Source organism: Cibotium barometz, chromosome 22 (assembly GCF_041138505.1).
Source record: "Cibotium barometz isolate CiBa-2024 chromosome 22, ASM4113850v1, whole genome shotgun sequence".
In the NCBI taxonomy this organism is placed as follows: Eukaryota; Viridiplantae; Streptophyta; class Polypodiopsida; order Cyatheales; family Cibotiaceae; genus Cibotium; species Cibotium barometz.
The window spans coordinates 13,911,702-13,929,711 of record NC_141067.1 but is presented as its reverse complement, the minus strand read 5'-3'; the positions used below and the strand labels follow the sequence as shown (position 1 = coordinate 13,929,711).

The 18,010-nt window shown below is 43.1% G+C and overlaps 1 protein-coding gene across 2 annotated transcripts; it reads right to left on the bottom strand.

Moving 5' to 3' along the window:
- Positions 1–605: 605 nt before the first annotated feature.
- On the bottom strand, positions 606–10,091 carry LOC147626315 (pleiotropic drug resistance protein 1-like). Of its 2 annotated transcripts, XM_086816448.1 has the most exons (24): positions 9,036–10,091; positions 8,644–8,764; positions 8,324–8,412; positions 8,134–8,218; positions 7,767–7,926; positions 7,516–7,592; positions 7,378–7,431; positions 7,187–7,277; positions 6,779–7,080; positions 6,409–6,690; positions 5,980–6,296; positions 5,721–5,881; positions 5,499–5,602; positions 5,250–5,412; positions 4,990–5,112; positions 4,745–4,902; positions 4,322–4,654; positions 3,928–4,218; positions 2,806–2,889; positions 2,585–2,718; positions 2,260–2,487; positions 1,952–2,123; positions 1,526–1,780; positions 606–1,330 (listed from the first exon to the last, which is right to left on the bottom strand). In XM_086816448.1, exons 1-24 carry the CDS (start codon positions 9,398–9,400, stop codon positions 1,055–1,057), a joined length of 4,425 nt encoding a protein of 1,474 aa, XP_086672574.1. In that variant the 5' UTR covers positions 9,401–10,091; the 3' UTR covers positions 606–1,054. The 2 variants fall into 2 exon arrangements, with proteins under 2 accessions (XP_086672574.1, XP_086672575.1); XM_086816449.1 differs by lacking the exons at positions 7,378–7,431; positions 7,516–7,592; positions 7,767–7,926; positions 8,134–8,218; positions 8,324–8,412 and having other exon boundaries at positions 9,036–9,846.
- Between the last annotated feature and the right edge of the window lie 7,919 nt (positions 10,092–18,010).

Below are 18,010 nucleotides of genomic sequence, written 5' to 3'. Positions count from 1 at the left end.
ATTCGTGAGGCCTTTTACACATCATGCCTATTTTTGGCCAAGACAACGTATGGGTGGAATTGCTATGCTGCAAGATTTGGCTTTAAATGTTTAGATTAAGGGTTGAGTAAGTAGTGGCTTTACTTTAGGATTTTGTTCACACATAGGGTAATTGCACATACAACACCAGGGGTTGCATTATTCCTATCCTTTGAGAAGAATGATCTCTTCTAGGCATATGCACGACATGGAAAATAAGTAGATAAAATGGTTTTACATCCATAACCATTTAGGCTTTTGTTCACACAGAGAGGTAATTGCACATTGGGATTGGCTAATAATCGTCATGCACTTAAGATAAGTTAGTTGTGGAGAATATGAAGTATCTTGTTGAGGATTGCCAACAAATTGTAGAAGGGGTGAGCGTATCCATTTTAGAGAGAGGACATACCAACCCTTGGGGGTAAACCCTCTTGGCTCAGCACTTTATGGCACTGGGTCTTTAAGACCCCTTTCAGATGGGATCAATAACTATGAAATCACGCACGGTCTGCTGCCCTGCCGCCATTTTTGGTGCGTCGGATTGAAAAGTAAACCAGGGAAAAAAAATAAACTAGAGACGACGGTTGGCCACCATTTTTCATCTTGTTGGATTTTTAAAAAAAAGTGAACTAGCAGCGGTGACGCGCGGCTTTCGATGTGTTAGGGCCTTGCATGATGCAAATAAACTAGGGAGCAAGGGTAAACTAGGGGAAGTACACTAGGGAGAGGGTAAACCCAATAAGTAAACTAGGGAAAGTAGGTAGAACAGAACTAAACTAGGGAGGACAGACATGTAAATGTTCTGTTGGAGCAGATTCAGCTGGAATGCTGCATATACATATTGAACCTTGACATTCAAAGAGGCTTCCTCGGCCGAAGAAAATTTGTAGCGAGTTAGGGACACACAAATGACTCACAAATTGGATGATGCACTGTATAGCATGGTGAAGGGGCTATGGCACACCCTCATCTCGACGATTAACAGTGACAGGAATATACTGATCAGAAGACAATGCGTCATCCAATTTTCGTGTCACCGATTCTGGAAGTTGAGTTTCTTGATGGCGAAGGCAAACACGAACAAGAACAGGAAGGTCAGGCCAAGATGCATCCCCGTCACTGCTCCCAAGAAATCGTGTTTGTAGCCAAGGTTTTCCTCGATGTATTGTTTCACGGTTGGTTGAGTCCCCACAACATTCGGGTCATTCACGGTAGTATCGATGTCACCAAGCTGAGATGCAATCAAGCCATAGAGTGACCATGAAAGGGGATCTGCCCAGTAATACCATCTCCACCACACAGGAATGCTCTGCATGCCAAAAACAAAGGGTTCAGTGCAGTAAAAACACATCATTATTTTGCAGGCCAAGGTAAGCATGCAATCTAAACCCTTTCATGTCCATAAGTGACAGTGAACAGTATTAAGCTCTTTTCTCTTTTTTCTTCTTCTTCTGGTTTTGGATTGATTTTTGGGGATTTGCCCCCATGACAACGTAAAGCTTACCACGCGAGGGATCATGAAGCCTGAGAACAAATTCCAGAAACTTAAGAAGGCCGATGAGATTATCGCTGCAAAGTGGACATTGGGCGTGATCGCCACATTCATCATGCCGTAGTAGGTGAAGTAGAGAAAGGTGAAGAACATGAAGAAGAAGAAATAGAAAAACTTGGCTGCAGCCCACTCAAAGTTCATCATTGCATACACAAGCAGCGCATACAGTATGGTCTGTATGAGAACATAAGGAATCTCAATAGCTGCCTGCAAGCACAGCAGAATAGGTCAGCTCATAGAGGACTCAAAACAACTTGCGTATTGCTCGCTTCATCATCAAATGCCCAATTAGTTTTCTTTTCATCTAACTGATTTTGATTTAACTACTATCACATCTTGCAAGTAAGATACATGGATGTCCATGATGGCAGCTTCTACCTGAGCGAAGGCATATGGTAGTGCGGAGTACATTCCTGCTCCTCTTTCACGGTAGAAAACAGTTCGCTCGATCCCTACAACAGGTTCTACTGTGGTTGCATTGCTGAATCCAAGAAACAATGTTGCCGCATACATGGCGCCCATGACATTTTGCAAATCTTGGGTCGTCCCTCTACAGACATAGGAATACAGAGCACATGATTCAACAAAACCACTTTAACTCGATTAAGAGTTGTGAAGTTGCAGAGCATTGAGTTTGTGTTTGTGCTTGGAACTTTAAAGCTTGCATCAAGGCAAGAAAGCCTTACGTTTTGCCGCCGAGATTCCAGAAGACTGTTCCAAACAACAAAGCGGTAATGGTTGTGAACATCAATCGTACAGCATTGTAGTAAGGATTACGCCAATAAGACCAGTGTTGTTTCCAAAGGCACACCACGCACTGCTGTAAGAAGCTTTGATTATACTGGGTTGCAAAGAAGAGGTCCTTGGAACCAGGAAGGGGGATGCTGAGCTCCTTGATCAGTGTTTGATTGTTTCTGAACATAGAGACAAGACATAAAGGCATGACATGAACAAGATTAAAGTTGAGCTTGGGAAAGTTGAAAACATCCAAAGCAAGGTGTCATTTCTTACTGATAGAGAGTAGAATCTTTGTAGATCTGTGCAAAATCAACGCCAAGGCGAGCCTCGGCTGACTGTGAGCTGATATCAAGCATCCATGTTGCCGGGTTGTATCCCTCCTTGATGGGGGGGACTCCTGGAATTGCCTGCAAAAGCAAACGTATTCCAGATTGTGGGGGTGAAGAAGATTGTGGGGGTGAAGAAGTCAAACCTGGTTCAGTTTCATACTTTACCTGAAAGTATTTTACAAGCTCGCAAGAGTGGACACCTAGAGGACCTGTGTAGATCACTTGCCCGCCTCGTTTCATCAAAAGCAACTGCAGTTTAGATCACCGAATACGAAAAACTCAGGGTTCAATTGCACAGTACATCCATTTTAAGAGATTTATTGCTATTTTGCATCGACTTGAGAGTTCTTGTGCATGTCTATTGATATGAGCCTCTATCCATCATTTTTATGGATAACAGCAGTTACAACCTGCAAGCATTCACTAGATGTAGCTATTAGTTTAGAGGTACATGACAATGGCAGTGGTTAATGGCTCTTTGCAGCACATGCAAAATATTTTCATGCCACAACCCAGCAGAATATTGAGTGTTACAACGACAGCTTCCACCTCCTCAAGATCTACCATTCTTTTTCGTTCACAATTCATGGAGGTCTCCCCATGGGAGTGTAAATGGCTACAATGAGCAGACCGGCCGGTTGCAGGACTGTGGGATAGCATGAGAGCCCCAGCTGCACAGTAGGTATGGCAGAGGGTATTTTTCTACACCTAAGAACATAACCTGGGGGGCTTGGGTGATATGTGTTTAACCTAATCTTGTTATAAAGAGGCGTCATCATGCACCTGGTTATAAGGATGGTATAGGCTGGCCAATCCATGGGGGATAATAGTGGTGATGGAGGCAAGGCAGATTCCCCATGACTTTGGGCTACCATAATACAACGGGAGTACCCATGGGAAGCCTCTCATCTTGACAATTTGGCAAGCATGATGCCGAGGGCTATTCCACCAGCTGATCAGTTGTCCAAGCCTTATCCACACGCTATGGTCATTCGGGAGCATCTGAGGGGCAGCTTTAGAGCTATGCAGGAATGGTGGGCAACTTTTTCTACAAATCCAGAGGCTTGGGATTATCTTGTCTGCAGGTGCAGACGGGATCCCAGGGTGCTACAGGCTCAGTGTGGCTTTCCCCAATTCTGATATGCAATCCTTTCATGAAGGAAAGAAACAAAACCAAGATGATTTTTCCAGTGATTTAAGCCTTTTGCAGAAGAAATTTATTAAGACTCTGAACTGCAAGTTTACTGAAAAATCACAATGCTGACAACTCTTAAACATCAAGCATACCTCATCAAATGCTTCAAATATGTCAATACTTGGCTGATGGATTGTGCATACTACTGTCCGACCAGTATCTACGGTGTTACGTACAGCTCTCATGACTATGGCTGCAGCGCGTGCATCCAAACCAGATGTGGGCTCATCCATAAAGATTATGGAAGGGTTTGCTACGAGCTCAACAGCAATGGTGAGTCTCTTTCGCTGCTCTGTGGAAAGCCCATCGACACCAGGAAGACCCACTAGAGCTTCTCTGATGGGGGATAGCTCAACAAGCTCCATCACTTCGTCCACAAACATCTGCATGACACAATTGCGTGCCCTCAATCAAAACAAAAAGTAGGATTTTCAACTGTGCTCGGAATCTTGCAAAGTTTAACTTTTGAGTTTATTAAGAGCTTACCATCCTTGTTTTCTTGTCAACTTCTTCTGGCAGACGAAGCCATGCAGAGTATATAAGAGATTCTTTTACAGTGACATTGGGGGAGTGAATATCATTCTGTTCACAATAACCTGAAATCCGAGCAAATGTTTCCTGCTTTTTTGGGTATCCAGATATCCTAATATCACCCTCAATATGCCCTCCTGTCTTCCTTCCAGCCAAAACATCCATAAGAGTAGTCTTTCCAGCTCCACTCACACCCACTAGAGCTGTAAGAACACCCGGCCTAAAGGATCCGCTCACCCCTCGAAGCAACTGAAGTCTATCATCAACAATACCCTGCTTCTTCATTTCCTGCCGAAAGATGAGATACAAACGTGTAAAATAAACCTAAATTATACTACCCTCTGCATGCAGCAGAAACTGGAGGACAGAAGACCTTACTGGGGGCATGTCAACGTAATAGTTGATTGAGTTGAAGGCAATAGACAATGGTTGAAAAGGGAGAACCATTCCTTTTTTCTGAATTTCAGCGCCATCCAAATGATAAGAGCCTGGTGCTGAGGACATGCTTGATCGCCTCACCTCAGGTAAATCAATGCCTACCAGATTTGGAGGCAGTCAATTCAATAATGTGAACACATATGGAACTTTCATTTCAAAGGCTTGTGAAGGTAGAGTTCTACTACCTTGACGGTCGGCTGATCGCCTGCTGGACCCTGATTGGTATGAAGATGGATGCTCTCCGGTTCTATTTGAGTGTTTCTCTTTTAACGCTTCGTCTGACAAGATCGCTTGAGGTTTACTGAGGGCTGCAGGGCAAGAATGGCATGTGATTGACTAAGGCCATATGTGTGCAATGCAATCAAGGCAGAAAGGGGAACAACCTAGTTACTTGAATGTCTAAACAGAACTCGTAAAAATATTTGTGAGAGACAAAAATTCGTACGATTGAGATAGGTCAAAGCCAATGTGAATAAGACATTGAACAGTATGGTGAACCCAATCAAAGCTCCAATGGAAATCCAATACCAGTGGTCTTCTGTGAAGAATCCTTTTGATTTCAATATGGCTGTTCCGATGGTACGTGCATCAACACTCCCATTGTAGGGCTGTAATGAAGCTCCCCATGTTAGATACGTATAGATACAGGGATAGAAAGATAGTATTACAGCTAGGAGATGGAAGGTTCATGTACCTTTTTCCAACGATCCGCAAGAAACTCATTGATGACTAAACCATTCTGCCCATACATCATTGGAGAGATCCAGTAAGCCCAGATCCACCACTTGGGGATTTGATCTGCCAATGCCAAGTAACCAGGTTACAACCCATTTGCCTACTATCAGGTGCCATAGCCTTGAGTTCCACAAATCTTTTTACAAGGAAAATAGCATTTGTATGGTGACGAAAGATGTACCTTTAGAGAGGACATATCCCCCCATGAGGATGACAACCATTAGAAAAAAGGATCCGAATGTACTTGCTATGATCATAGATCTGCCGACTGAACCCAGGAGGCGAAACATTCCAAGGGCCGTTTGAGAAATGCAGAATAATATCAGCAGCTGGCGAAAGAATCTGTGTGACAGCTCCAAATGAGTGGAATCACACCTAGCAACTTACTATGGGCAAAGAGAACTAGAGTCTAGGATGTTCATGCTTCCATTTTTACTAACCTGCCAGGGTTTGGAGAGAATCCAATCACATAGTATGTAAAACATACCCAGATTAGTGACTCCAGCATTGATAAGGGTAGCCTTGTGATGAAAGTTGGTATTGAGTAAGCCCATGCAGGATAAAACAGTTGGTCTCTTTGTTTATAATACACAGGGAGACGGCTGACAGTCATAGCCATCTCACTAAAGCCATTGAACATAACAACCATCAGTCCAAAGAAGAGGGCGCCCAGATACAAGTCTCCCTGGGCAACACTGTCCGGATGAAGCTTGGTCCGGAAGAAAACTGTCATACCAACAATGGATAAAATCGATACCTGTAGTTTGAAAGGATAGCAAACAATGGGTGGTTACATATTTTTTCTTAGTTTATGGGATCACATAAAATGAAAAGTCTGCAGGCGAGAGAGGGCTGAGTAGGGCAAAAACCTGGCATGTTTTGAAAATATAGAGAAAGGAGCTCCTTTTCATGAGCAGCCATTCCCTTGAGAAGCATGCCTTGAATAGGGCTTTCTTTCCGAGGCCATACTTTCTGGTTGAAAGGGCTGCTGGGTGACTCCTTGTCTTGTCAAAGGGGACCGCGAGGTCTTCTTGAAGCCGCTGGCCGACATGGAAAGAATTGAAAGACTCTGCAAATTCCTTCACAGCAATGTACCTGTAAGGCTGGCTTTCATCTGCCCAGTACTGTGCTTGATCTTTCCTCGAAGTAACCTATGTTATAAAAAGAATTCAGTTGAAGGCTTCAACTTTCTGTGCGTTTTGGCACTATATCTTGTAAGCTAATCAACCAAGCTTGTACCTCTTGCAGAAAATCCGCGACACTTTTCCTCTCGGGGCACTTGAACCCCATTGCTTTGAAGAAATCGAGGACAAGTTCCCGGGGGCCCTGGTAAACAATCTGGCCTTCAGAGAGAAGTATGACATCATCAAAAAGCTCAAAAGTCTCGGGTGCAGGCTGCAGAAGTGAGACGAGCATAGTGGTGTCCACAACATGGACCACCTGTCGCAAGCATTTCACTATTTGAAAAGTGGTGGAGCTGTCCAAGCCGGTAGAGATTTCATCCATAAAGAGAGCCTTTGCAGGTCCCACAAGCATTTCACCTGGGCATGGAACATGTTTGATGTGGTCACGTTAGCTGTGTGAACTTTGGAAGGATACAGAGTGAAGTGGTGCTCTGCTCTATCGTCATATGAGCATGGCACTTACCCGTCGTCACTCGTTTCCTCTGCCCTCCTGAAACACCTCTTTTCATTTGATCACCGACTGGGGTATTAGCACATATGTCAAGGCCGAGAATCTGCAAAGCAAACATGTGATCAAATCTTTGACTCTTGTAATACTGAAAGCATCGACCGCTTATGCCTGCAGATGTACCCATGCCACAAAGGAAGCATTACCTTTAGCACATAATCTGTGACAATATTCGTTTCCTGCCCTTCCATCGCAATTGCCTGGAAAAGATACAGGTAATACACGTGGTCAGCCAAAAAGAAGCCAATTATTGCAAAGCGAAAAGATGTAGAAAGTCTAGTCACCTTCATGAATACATCAATGTCAGGGTCTGGCTTTATTCCAGCTGCTTTTTCTCTTCTTGAAAGCTCTAGTAGCATGTCTGTTACAGACAGAAGCAAACTGTCTCTAGTAAGGAGACTACTGTTTTGACTTAAGTTCTATTTTTTTCCAGACCAAAACTGTAAATAGAGTAGAATTTCATGGAAGGTTGAATGCCCCCATATTGGCAACATCAAAGCACAAGCTCCATCAAAATGCCATCAGGAGTGCTGACCATATCTTGTCCCAACGCCCTGACAACGACCACAGAAGTCGAGCGTCTCACGAACGGTCATTTCGCCAAGTTGTAGGTCATGCTGGCTGATGTAAGCAGATGTCCGTTGTGGAACGAACTCTGTCATCTCATGCCCATTGTATGTCACTTTGCCTGATGCCTGGCATTTTTTCAGATGTTTTTGCTTCATTAGTCTGTGCTGAAAAGCTTACAGGTTCAGTGTTCATGACTTAATGAAAAAAAAAGAGAAAGCTACAACAGCTGTCCATCCACATTGCCAGTCAGGTATGGACAGGCAGTCTTGCCCCTTCGAATTCCTGCCACCAGCCATTCCATGTTGTGTAACCAGCGTAAGTTGCAAACATACCCTGAGATCAGGAGTTAGCTTCCCAGCAAGAGCAAGCAGCAAGGTTGTCTTTCCTGAACTGGGGGGCCCGAGAAGCAATGTCATTCTGCAAAGACACACGATGTTTTGGCTTAAATATTGAGCTGGCATGTTATTTAAGATGCTACATACTGTAGTAATATCCCATGACATCATACAAACCAGAACCTACCTGGAGGGTTTAATGATGCCATTAACATCATCAAGTATGTTAAGGATTCTTTTTTTGTTGTCTGTCGGTAACAGAAAGTTGAAAAGCCCCTACATCATAGGAAAAGCATGTGGTACTGGTTACTGTGTCAAATAATATAAGACAGACTTCTTACATATAGGTAACAATCCTTGAAAATACACACAGCAAGCTCTCTGCTTCTGGCTTGTTGACTTGCATGTATTGCAATGTATGCATGTGTGTGCGGGTGTGAATCCAGGTGTATGTGCGCACATTCATGTTGATGTATGCAACAGATTGAAGTTTGCCAAAACTTGTACCTCTAGCAAGTTGATTGTGAAGTTGTAAAGGGTTGGCAGTGCTCTGCTTCCAACATAAACATCTGCTTCAACATGTAGATGCTCAAATCGAACCTCGATTTTGGGCAACTCAATCCCAACCCTGTGTCATGAGAGAATTGTTCAGAATTCAGGCTTAGATAATCATCGTCAGGAATTGGGCAACTCAATCCCAACCCTGTGTTATGACAGAATTGTTCAGAATTCAGGTTTAGATAATCATCGCCAGGAATTAGCTGTCGCGAATTTTGACAGCATCCCCACATGTGCATGCAGCAAATGCTAAGATTTTTTGTTTTTGTGGGGGCTAAACACAGCACAGAGCACAGCCAAAGGAGAACCGTAAAATCAAAAGCAGTGGGGAGTTTGCTTACTTGTCAATTCTCTCTCTGAGCTTTACAAGAAACCGCTCGTTGTCGTCTTCAATATCACGCAGAAGATTCTCTATTAACTGCTGCTTTTCGGCATATCCAAGCTTGGGTATATCCACCTCTTCATTGATGACGGTGCCCGTCTCGCCGACAGTGTGGAGAATGCCTTTTCTTAGTCTATCATAAGTGGGCAGCTTCTCCAGGGCTGCCCATTTGAGAGCTTCTTCATCATCACCGGCCCGACCACTGGAAGGCCGCGAGAAAACATTAATGTCATCCGTAGTAAGCTCGAGCATCCTTTGGCTGGCTGTCTTTGCTGCATGTCCCCAAACAGCAACACCTTTGTTGATCGTCGGGAATGAGGCCATTGGATGATGCTGGTTAATCTGAGCAGTCTTCGATCGATCCCCACTTTTTGCAGCTATAATTAGTGACTAATTTCTATAGGGTTTAGAACAACAGCTGCATGCAGTTGTGATTAATTACAATGATTGGCACTTATGCGTGCGGGTTTTTAGATTTACTATGAATCTGTATGCTGATATAAAACAATGAGATTACGATCGTGATTAGAGGAGTGAAATGACAGTAGTTATGCGCAGCTATTGTAGACTCGTCGAGGACCGATTAGCTACGTACGTGATAGTGATTAGAAGCCTGAGTGTTAAATGGCGGTGATCACTAGAGAGAGGCGGCGGAAGAGAGCTGCATGCTTGTGCTAATTAGAGTGATTATCGATTAACAGTATGAAGCTTTGATGCGAGAATGCAGTTAACAAGTAATACTTGAAGGTGTACCCCGTATACTGCTGCAGGTGCGCGTTGCCATTTTTTCCCCTTCTTTTTTCTTTTGTATCATGATTAGATTTGATGCCCGGTGAGGTCAAGGCTAACCATGATAAAGAGGCTGTTATAGGACAATTAATCTAGGGTGCGGTGCTTTTTGCCAATGCGAGGTGATTAAGGAGATTAACTTCGATGCGCCCAGAGAACCATGCTCATGGTAGGCTTAAGCTGGGATCGTGGATGATGATGGCGCAAAGGCTGCATGGGCATCCGTGTTCTTTTTGTGTGTGTGTGTGTGTATATAAGTGGGGAAGAGAGAGAGAGAGAGACACGGGTCGCCTGTGAGAAAGGGTGAGAGAGAAAGAGACATGTTTGAAAATTGAGAGCCAACTTGCCGCAGAAAAAATCCAGAACATTTAAAATTGAACCCTTCCAGGTAAGCTGGTGGCGCCCTCTAGGGAAGCATCTTTCTAGAAGATCAAAGGTTAGGGAACCATCTAAAGAGGAGGTCAAATAGTCTATCACCATGTAGGACCTTTCTACAAGAGTAAGGTCACACTGGGGTTTGGTGAAATATAACAAGTTCTTCACACCCAAGCTTGATTTTTGACGGGAAAAGTTGATGGGTTTGGTGAAATATAGCAAGTTTTTTTGTATTTCAGTGTAATTTTTCATGAGTATTTTAAAAATTTCACAAGTTTTTTTCTCGAATTTCTTTGACGGGCATTTTCTTTCAGTATAATTTTTGACGGGCATTTCAAAATTTTTACAAGTATTTTTATGACCAAAATGTTGAAAAACGGGCATGACGCCCACCAAAAAGCAACTATGTTCGCACCTCTCTCCCCCTACAAGGTTCGAGAAAATGTGGGTCTGCTGAAAAAATCCGCTTCAACTTATGGGAGAAGGAAAAATGTCTTCTTAGAGTTTTTTCAAAAATAGATATAAGTGGATGATCATGAGGTTTGAAATTTCCATTTTCTCTTCAACCTTGATGGAGAAGGATTCATATAAGGTTCACTTGGAAAAATTTCCCTCTCATTGTCTTTATCACCCCTTGATGATGACTCTCTCTCTCTCTCTCTTTGACAATTGCACACATAATTGAGTCTAGACCTTGAAAGATAACTAATGAGGCATTACTAGAAACATGATTCACTAAAGGTCCCAAGGTTAAAGGTTAAAACATTCAAACTTTTTTAAAACCTAGTTAAAATCAATTTTCTATCGATTATATCTCGAGACTTATTCGACACAGTTGATTTTATAGTCTACACTTTAAAATTTAGTCTATTACGCACCGGTTTTTCTCTCTTGCCACATGTTCCTTTGGACACATGTCCCCTTCCACGTGGCAAAAGCAGAGAAGGGAGAGGGCCAAGGGAGAGATTCACACTGCCCCTTTCTAAAATTTGAATTTTATCATCTCATCTCATTTCAAATTTTTAAAGGAGAGCTATCCCTTATTACTAACGATTTCTTTGTGAGAGGAAATAGGGGCCTCTTTGTTAAAAGGTGAGCTTTATAAAAGGTCATTTGATGAAAACTTCAACATGTAGGTGTGTGTCTCTTCCTCGCTCTCATTGTAAAGAGAAGACAAAAGATATTAATATGTAAAATGCACTTATTTAAGAGTGAGCACATCTCACCATGCATCCCCACCCATTAAAATTTAATCTAAGTTAAAATTTAATTAATTAAAATTATTTGTGTGTGTGTGTGTGTGTGTGTGTATGTGTAAATGAAATTAATGTGTATGACGTGTGTGTATAGAAATTTATTTATATTTATAAACACACACAAACACATGTAGGTTATGTGTATATAGAAATTTATTTATATTTATAAACACACACAAACACATGTAGGTTATGTGTCTAAATATAGTAAAACATAATATTCTAGATTATATATATTTGCACGTGTGTGTGTGTGTGTGTGAGAGAGAGAGAGAGAGAGAGAGAGAGAGAGAGAGAGAGTTTCTATGTGTGGGAGAGTGTGAAAAGAGACAGGGAGTGTGTGTGTGTGTGTGAAAGAGAGAGAGAGACAAACAGACAGACAAAGAGACAAAGACAGAGACATACATAGAATTTCTCTATAGAGAGTGTATGCAGCATTTGCATTAGTGTGTGTTGTACATATGTGTGTGTGTGTGTGTGTGAGAGAGAGAGAGAGAGAGAGAGAGAGAGAGAGAGAGAGAGGGTGCATGTGTATGTGTGTGTGTGTGTGCATTTTTACAAAAAAAAAGGTGTGTGTGTGTGCGAGAGAGAGAGAGAGAGAGAGAGAGAGAGATTACATGTAAGGTGCATTTATTTGATAGTGAGCACACCTGATCATACATCCCCACCTATTAAAAATACACGTGTTTGTGTATGTGTATATTAATTTATTGATATTTATAAATACATATATATATGTATGTATAGGTATATGTGTCTAAATATAATAAAACATAATATTATATATAATATATACATGCACGTGTGTGTGTGTGTGTGGGGAGGGGGAGAGAGAGAGAGATTTTCTATGTGTGGAAGAAGAGAGAGGGAGTGCTTGTGTATGTGAGAGAGAGAGGTAGGTAGAGACAAAACAATTTCTATGTGAGAGAGTATGATTGCATTAGTGCATGTGTGGGTGTGCACATGTGTGCATGAGAGAGAGAGGGAGAGGGAGAGAGAGAGGCAGATACATTACATGTAAGGTGTATTTTTTTGACAGTGAGCACACCTCATCACACATCCCCACCCATTAAAATTTCATCTAAATTAAAATTTAATTAATTAAAACTATATGTATATGTTTGTATATATAAGTTTATTTATATTTATAAACACACATATATATGTATGTATAGGTATATGTGTCTAAATATAATAAAACATAATATTACATAAAATATAAATTTGTGTGTGTGTGTGTGTGTATGAGAGAGAGAGAGAGGAAATAAAAGTAGATTTTAATGAAATAAAATATAAATATAAATATAAATATAAATATAAATAAACTAATATATATATATATATATATGTGTGTGTGTGTGTGTATTTATATTCATATTTATAAATATATGTATGTATAATATATCTATCTATACTATCTATAATATGTACATATATATTATATATATATGTATGTATAATGTATCTATATATACTATCTATTATGCATAAGTTTTTGGGAGGGGAGGGGACACATGGCGGTTGGAAGAGGGCTAAGTGTTGGGATAACCAATGTGTATATAGGGTGAGCCATCATCACCTGAAGGGTTTGGACATGTGGGTCCCACTAGGATAGGTCAAAACAGTGAGAGCAACAGGGTACAAGTAGTGTAGAATATGCAAATTTGTCATTTTCACCAAGTCCGCACAACCATAATAGGAGTGCAATTGGAAAGTTGACATCACGAGTGTCTATTAGATATATTGGACTGTCACTAGGTCAAACCTTAGGAAAAACCAAGATGTCTAGACCCGTCTACAACCATGGTCTAGGTGGGAGGAGAGGCATGGGGACTGTAGTTTACATCAGCTCTATTTTCGATGTTATTAATGTTAGATGACATCGACATGGGTTTTGATACTTGGATGAGTACACCCAATATGTATCGAGTGAGCTATCAAGTTATGAAGATTTTAGACATGTGGGTACCACTCAGGGATAGGTCAAAAAATGAGCAGCACGGTAGGCTACAGGTAGTGTACAACATGCAAAGTTGTCCAAGTCCGCAGTGCCAAGTCAATATTAGATAATTTGGGAAAAATCTCATATTTTGGGAATCAATTACTCCATAAAGTTTTTGACATATCTTAAACATACCAACTCCAAATTTGTCGGAGATCATAGATTTAGATTCTACTCTTTAAGATCTTTCTAATGATATGTCACATGATGGGGTTTTGACAAACTGTTAGACAAGTTCACCATGATCCCATTTTTCAAACAGGAATGGGAATTTTTCCAAATTATCTAATATGGCGTCCACCAGAATAGGAGTGTTACTGGCAAGCTACCATCATGAGGGTCTAGTAGATATATTGTACTATCACCAGGTCAACAAAACCAAGGTGTTTGGACTTGTCTATAGCCATAGTTTGGTGGCAGTAGAGGCATGGGGACTGTAGTTTACCACCACCCTGTTTTTGATGTTGTTGATGTTACAGATGACATCCACATGGTTTTTAATAATGGGATGAGTAAACCCAATGTGTATGTAGGTGAGCCATCATCACCTGAAAAGTTTGGACAGGTGGGTCCCACTGGGATAGGTCAAAACAATGAGCAATACCGTAAGCTACAAGAAATGTACAATACACAAAGTTGTCATTTTCACTAGGTCCACACAACCAGAATAGGAATGCAATTGGCAAGATGATATCATGAGCCTATCACCAAGACAAACCCTAGGCAAAAAGCAAGCTGTCTAGATTTGTCGTCTAGGTGGCAGCAGAGGCATGGGGGCTGCAGTTTACAACTGCTCTATTTTTTATGTTTTTGATGCTATAGATGACATTTGCGAGGTGAAAAAAAGAAGAAAAGACCCTGCCTCTATAGCCCTTCCACCTCCCAAACTTGGAATACAACACACAACGGAGGCACCACCAGCCACCGGGCGGCTGGAACACTTTCACACTTCACCACCCAACCCACGCCAGACAAACAGCATAAAACATGGGCACCATAGACAAAGCAAAAACCCAGCAATATATTTCCAATTACAACACTTCATACAAGCTTCTCCCGATACAGAAGCCTTACTCACACAACCATAAACAAAACACTCAGACCTGCCACTGCCGAGGATACATCACATCCCCAATCACCGCGAACCTCTTGCTGTGCCAATCACACCAGAATGAACCCGACCACTCACTCTTCAGAGGGCGCCCCACCAGCTAACCCTCAACTCTCTGCAGCCCATCACTTCTGCATGTGTCGGCACCAGCAGCAGCTACCCAAACATCTCTCTCTCTCTCTGTCTCTCTGTGTCCATTCTGACTAACCGAACCAAGGCCACACCACCTCAGTCCGTCCACGCTCCAGTCTTCACTTACGCGGCCCACACCAGCCAACGTAGATCACCTGTCACACGGCGATCCTCCACTAGTCGCGAGGCCCTCCTGGGAATCCAGCCTCTCTTACTTGTCGAAAGCCCAAGCAGCTTCCACCATTCACCTGCCCTTCAGCAGCTGCACCCCACTTCACCACCCAACCCACCTGTCTCACAAACACTTCAAAACCAGTCGCCAGCCCCATGGCCGGTGCCCTCCACACACACCAGAACCCCTCTGGTCGACCCAAGGTGGCCAAAGTCCAATTTCACCCGCCAGCCAGCTCTCTGTGCTCAGCTCTTCACACTTGGGCGGCTACCATGCTCTTTGTCTGTCCCTGCAGCTCTTCTTTTTGGACCCGCTAGCTCCCCAGGAAGGCGGTCCTTTCCCTCGCCTCTGGCTGCTGTAGCACCTCTGTAAGCGGTCTCTCCAGCCACCTATGCACGTTCTCCTCTCGCCTGCCAGCTTCACCAACACACAAGGCAGCAACCTCCTCTTGCGTCTCTGCAGCGCCACAGCCACATGTGTCTGTCTTCTTACGCTGTCCGCCTGTCAGCCCATCGACCAAGGCTTCCACGTCGGCCTATAACGCCAGCACCTCCACACGCCAGCCCACGCTGTACCAGCTCCTTGTCTTCGCTCGCTAGATCTCCCACAGTGTCAGCTCGTCAATCAGTCTCTACGCTACACCACATCTCCCACAGCTCTGTCCGCGTCTGTGGCTGCACTTCACAAGGGGGACCCCAGCTTTACACGACGGCTTATCCGCCTCTGGCTGCAGCTCACCAAGGCCCTCCTCTGCATGCGCTTGTGGCTGCACACGCCCGAGAACCCCCAGTTCTACACGACCGCCACTCAGCCTTTTTATCTCTGCATATACGCGCAGCTGCGCCTTCCTCTGCCTAGTCCACTGTTGCGCCCAAGAGCCCCCCCAATTCAAAACGGCCGCCTCTCCCTCTTGTATTCGGCGCACCCAGCCTTCGTCAAACTTTCGCCAACCTTCTCGATCTCGCGTTGGCAGCAGCTGCTCAGGCCTCCACGCATACCTTCCAGCTGGCCACGTTAATCCTTATTTTAATTTTGTTCTAAGGCCTGCCACCTCAACATTCCTTTTCACACCATAGCTCAAGCTACATTGGCCACATCTTTTATTGCTCCCATGCTTCCATACCTTCAATTACGACCTGCTCTAGTACCCACTCCACACCTTCAACACAACCCACGAAACCAACACCAATACTTGGGGATGCGTACACATATTCAGGCAACCGAGCAGCTGAAACCATCTCCAGCCGACTACATTCCAGATAGGCCTGCACGAGCCTCAAAACAAATCCATCCACACTGAACACCTGGCAACGCATTCCAAACCAAAACCTTCACACCATGCATGCATCCATATATACACAGGCCCAGAATACCTCTCAGAAAAACGCCTGACAACATTGACATGGGTTTTGATACTTGAATGAGTACACCCAATGTGTATACAGGTGAGACATCAAGTTTTGAAGAGTTTGGACATGTGGGTCCAACTGGGATAGGTAAAAAAAGTAAGCAACAAGGTAAGCTACAAGTAGTATACAACACACAAAGTTGTCATTTTCACTAGGTTCACACAACTAGAAAAGGAGCGTTATTGGAAAGCTGACATCACGAGGATCTAGAAGATATATTGGACTATCACCAGGTCAAATCCTAGGAAAAACCAAGGTGTCTAGACCCATCTATAGCCATGGTTTAGGTGGCAGTAGAGGCATGGGGGCTGCAGTTTACAACAGCTCTGTTTTTTATGTTTTTTATGTTACAGATGACATTGACATGGGTTTTGATACTTGGATGAGTACACCAAATATGTATACATGTGAGCCATCAAGTTTTGAAGATTTTGGACATGTGGGTCCCACTGGGATATGCAGGACATGCTACAAGTAGTAAACATGCTTTTGGCTCTACATCACTGCACCATTCATTGGTAGGAATTAACCTTTTAGGAATATTTTATCATATGCCGTGGCGGCCAACTTCTTGTGGACAAATAATAATATTCTAATGTTTTTAGTGCTGGTCGATTGGAGCTGCTCACGACTTAATCTCACCCTCAAGCCATGCTAGCCGACTGCTAAATAAAGGTAAGGATGCTGGGCTGATTACTGTGTTGAGGCTATTTTATGTTGGCCACGAGCCCATGGGGAGGATATAATGCTCGCCACACAGCCAATGGGCATGTGTAGGGCAACCCGCTACCCATGCCCTCCTATGGCCTGGAACTTAATGGGCTGGCCATGCCATGGCATAGCCCAAGGCCTACCTAAATGCTCCTAATGCAAACCTAATACTAAGGTTGACACTACATGCACTATCTAATGAATTCTCCAAATGGGTTAAGAGGACTGACACTTGACTACCCTCTAAGGATTAGATAGTGACCTATGTAGCTCGTTCTTGACTATCCCTATAAATTATGTCACTGTTGTTGCCATTGGTGGCATTTGGAGTCGTATTTGAATATGTTATATTTTACTTAGAATGTGATGATGGTGATTATGTGCATCTGTTATCTTGCGTATGTGTACTAGTGGATTGTGAGTGTATGCTTATAGGTTTAGATACGATCTCCTTCTTGCATGTGTATAGACATCCATGGCAAACTCTGGGAAGGCATGTCTCTTGTGATAGCCATCAAGAGACTATTGCGGAATTTCGGTTTGAGTAGGTCCGGGATAGAGGAGGACATGGTTGAGTATTCTATGTTGAGTGTTGATGAGATGCAGGCTACTGCCACTCGCGGCTCTCTTTCTCCTTATAGCCCGTAGTCCTTGGTGTGATGAGGGCAACTCTATATCTATCGGAGGAGGAGGAGGATCCAGAAGAGCAGGAGGTTCAGGGAGGGTCAGGGTCACGAGCTAGAGTTGGCCTTGGAGGATCAAGATCAAAAGCAGGACGTGGCGCCACGCAGCCAGATGAGTATGTATAATTCTATAATTTGTCTCTTTTGAGCTATCATTTGTTTAAAAATTTCTAATAGTTATATTTGGTCAATTGTTCAGGTCATAGAGGAGAGGTACACAAGGGCCTGGTTATGTCTCCAGGACTCAGCAAAGGCGTTGTCGACGCAAGTATGAAGTATATTTTATATGTTTTA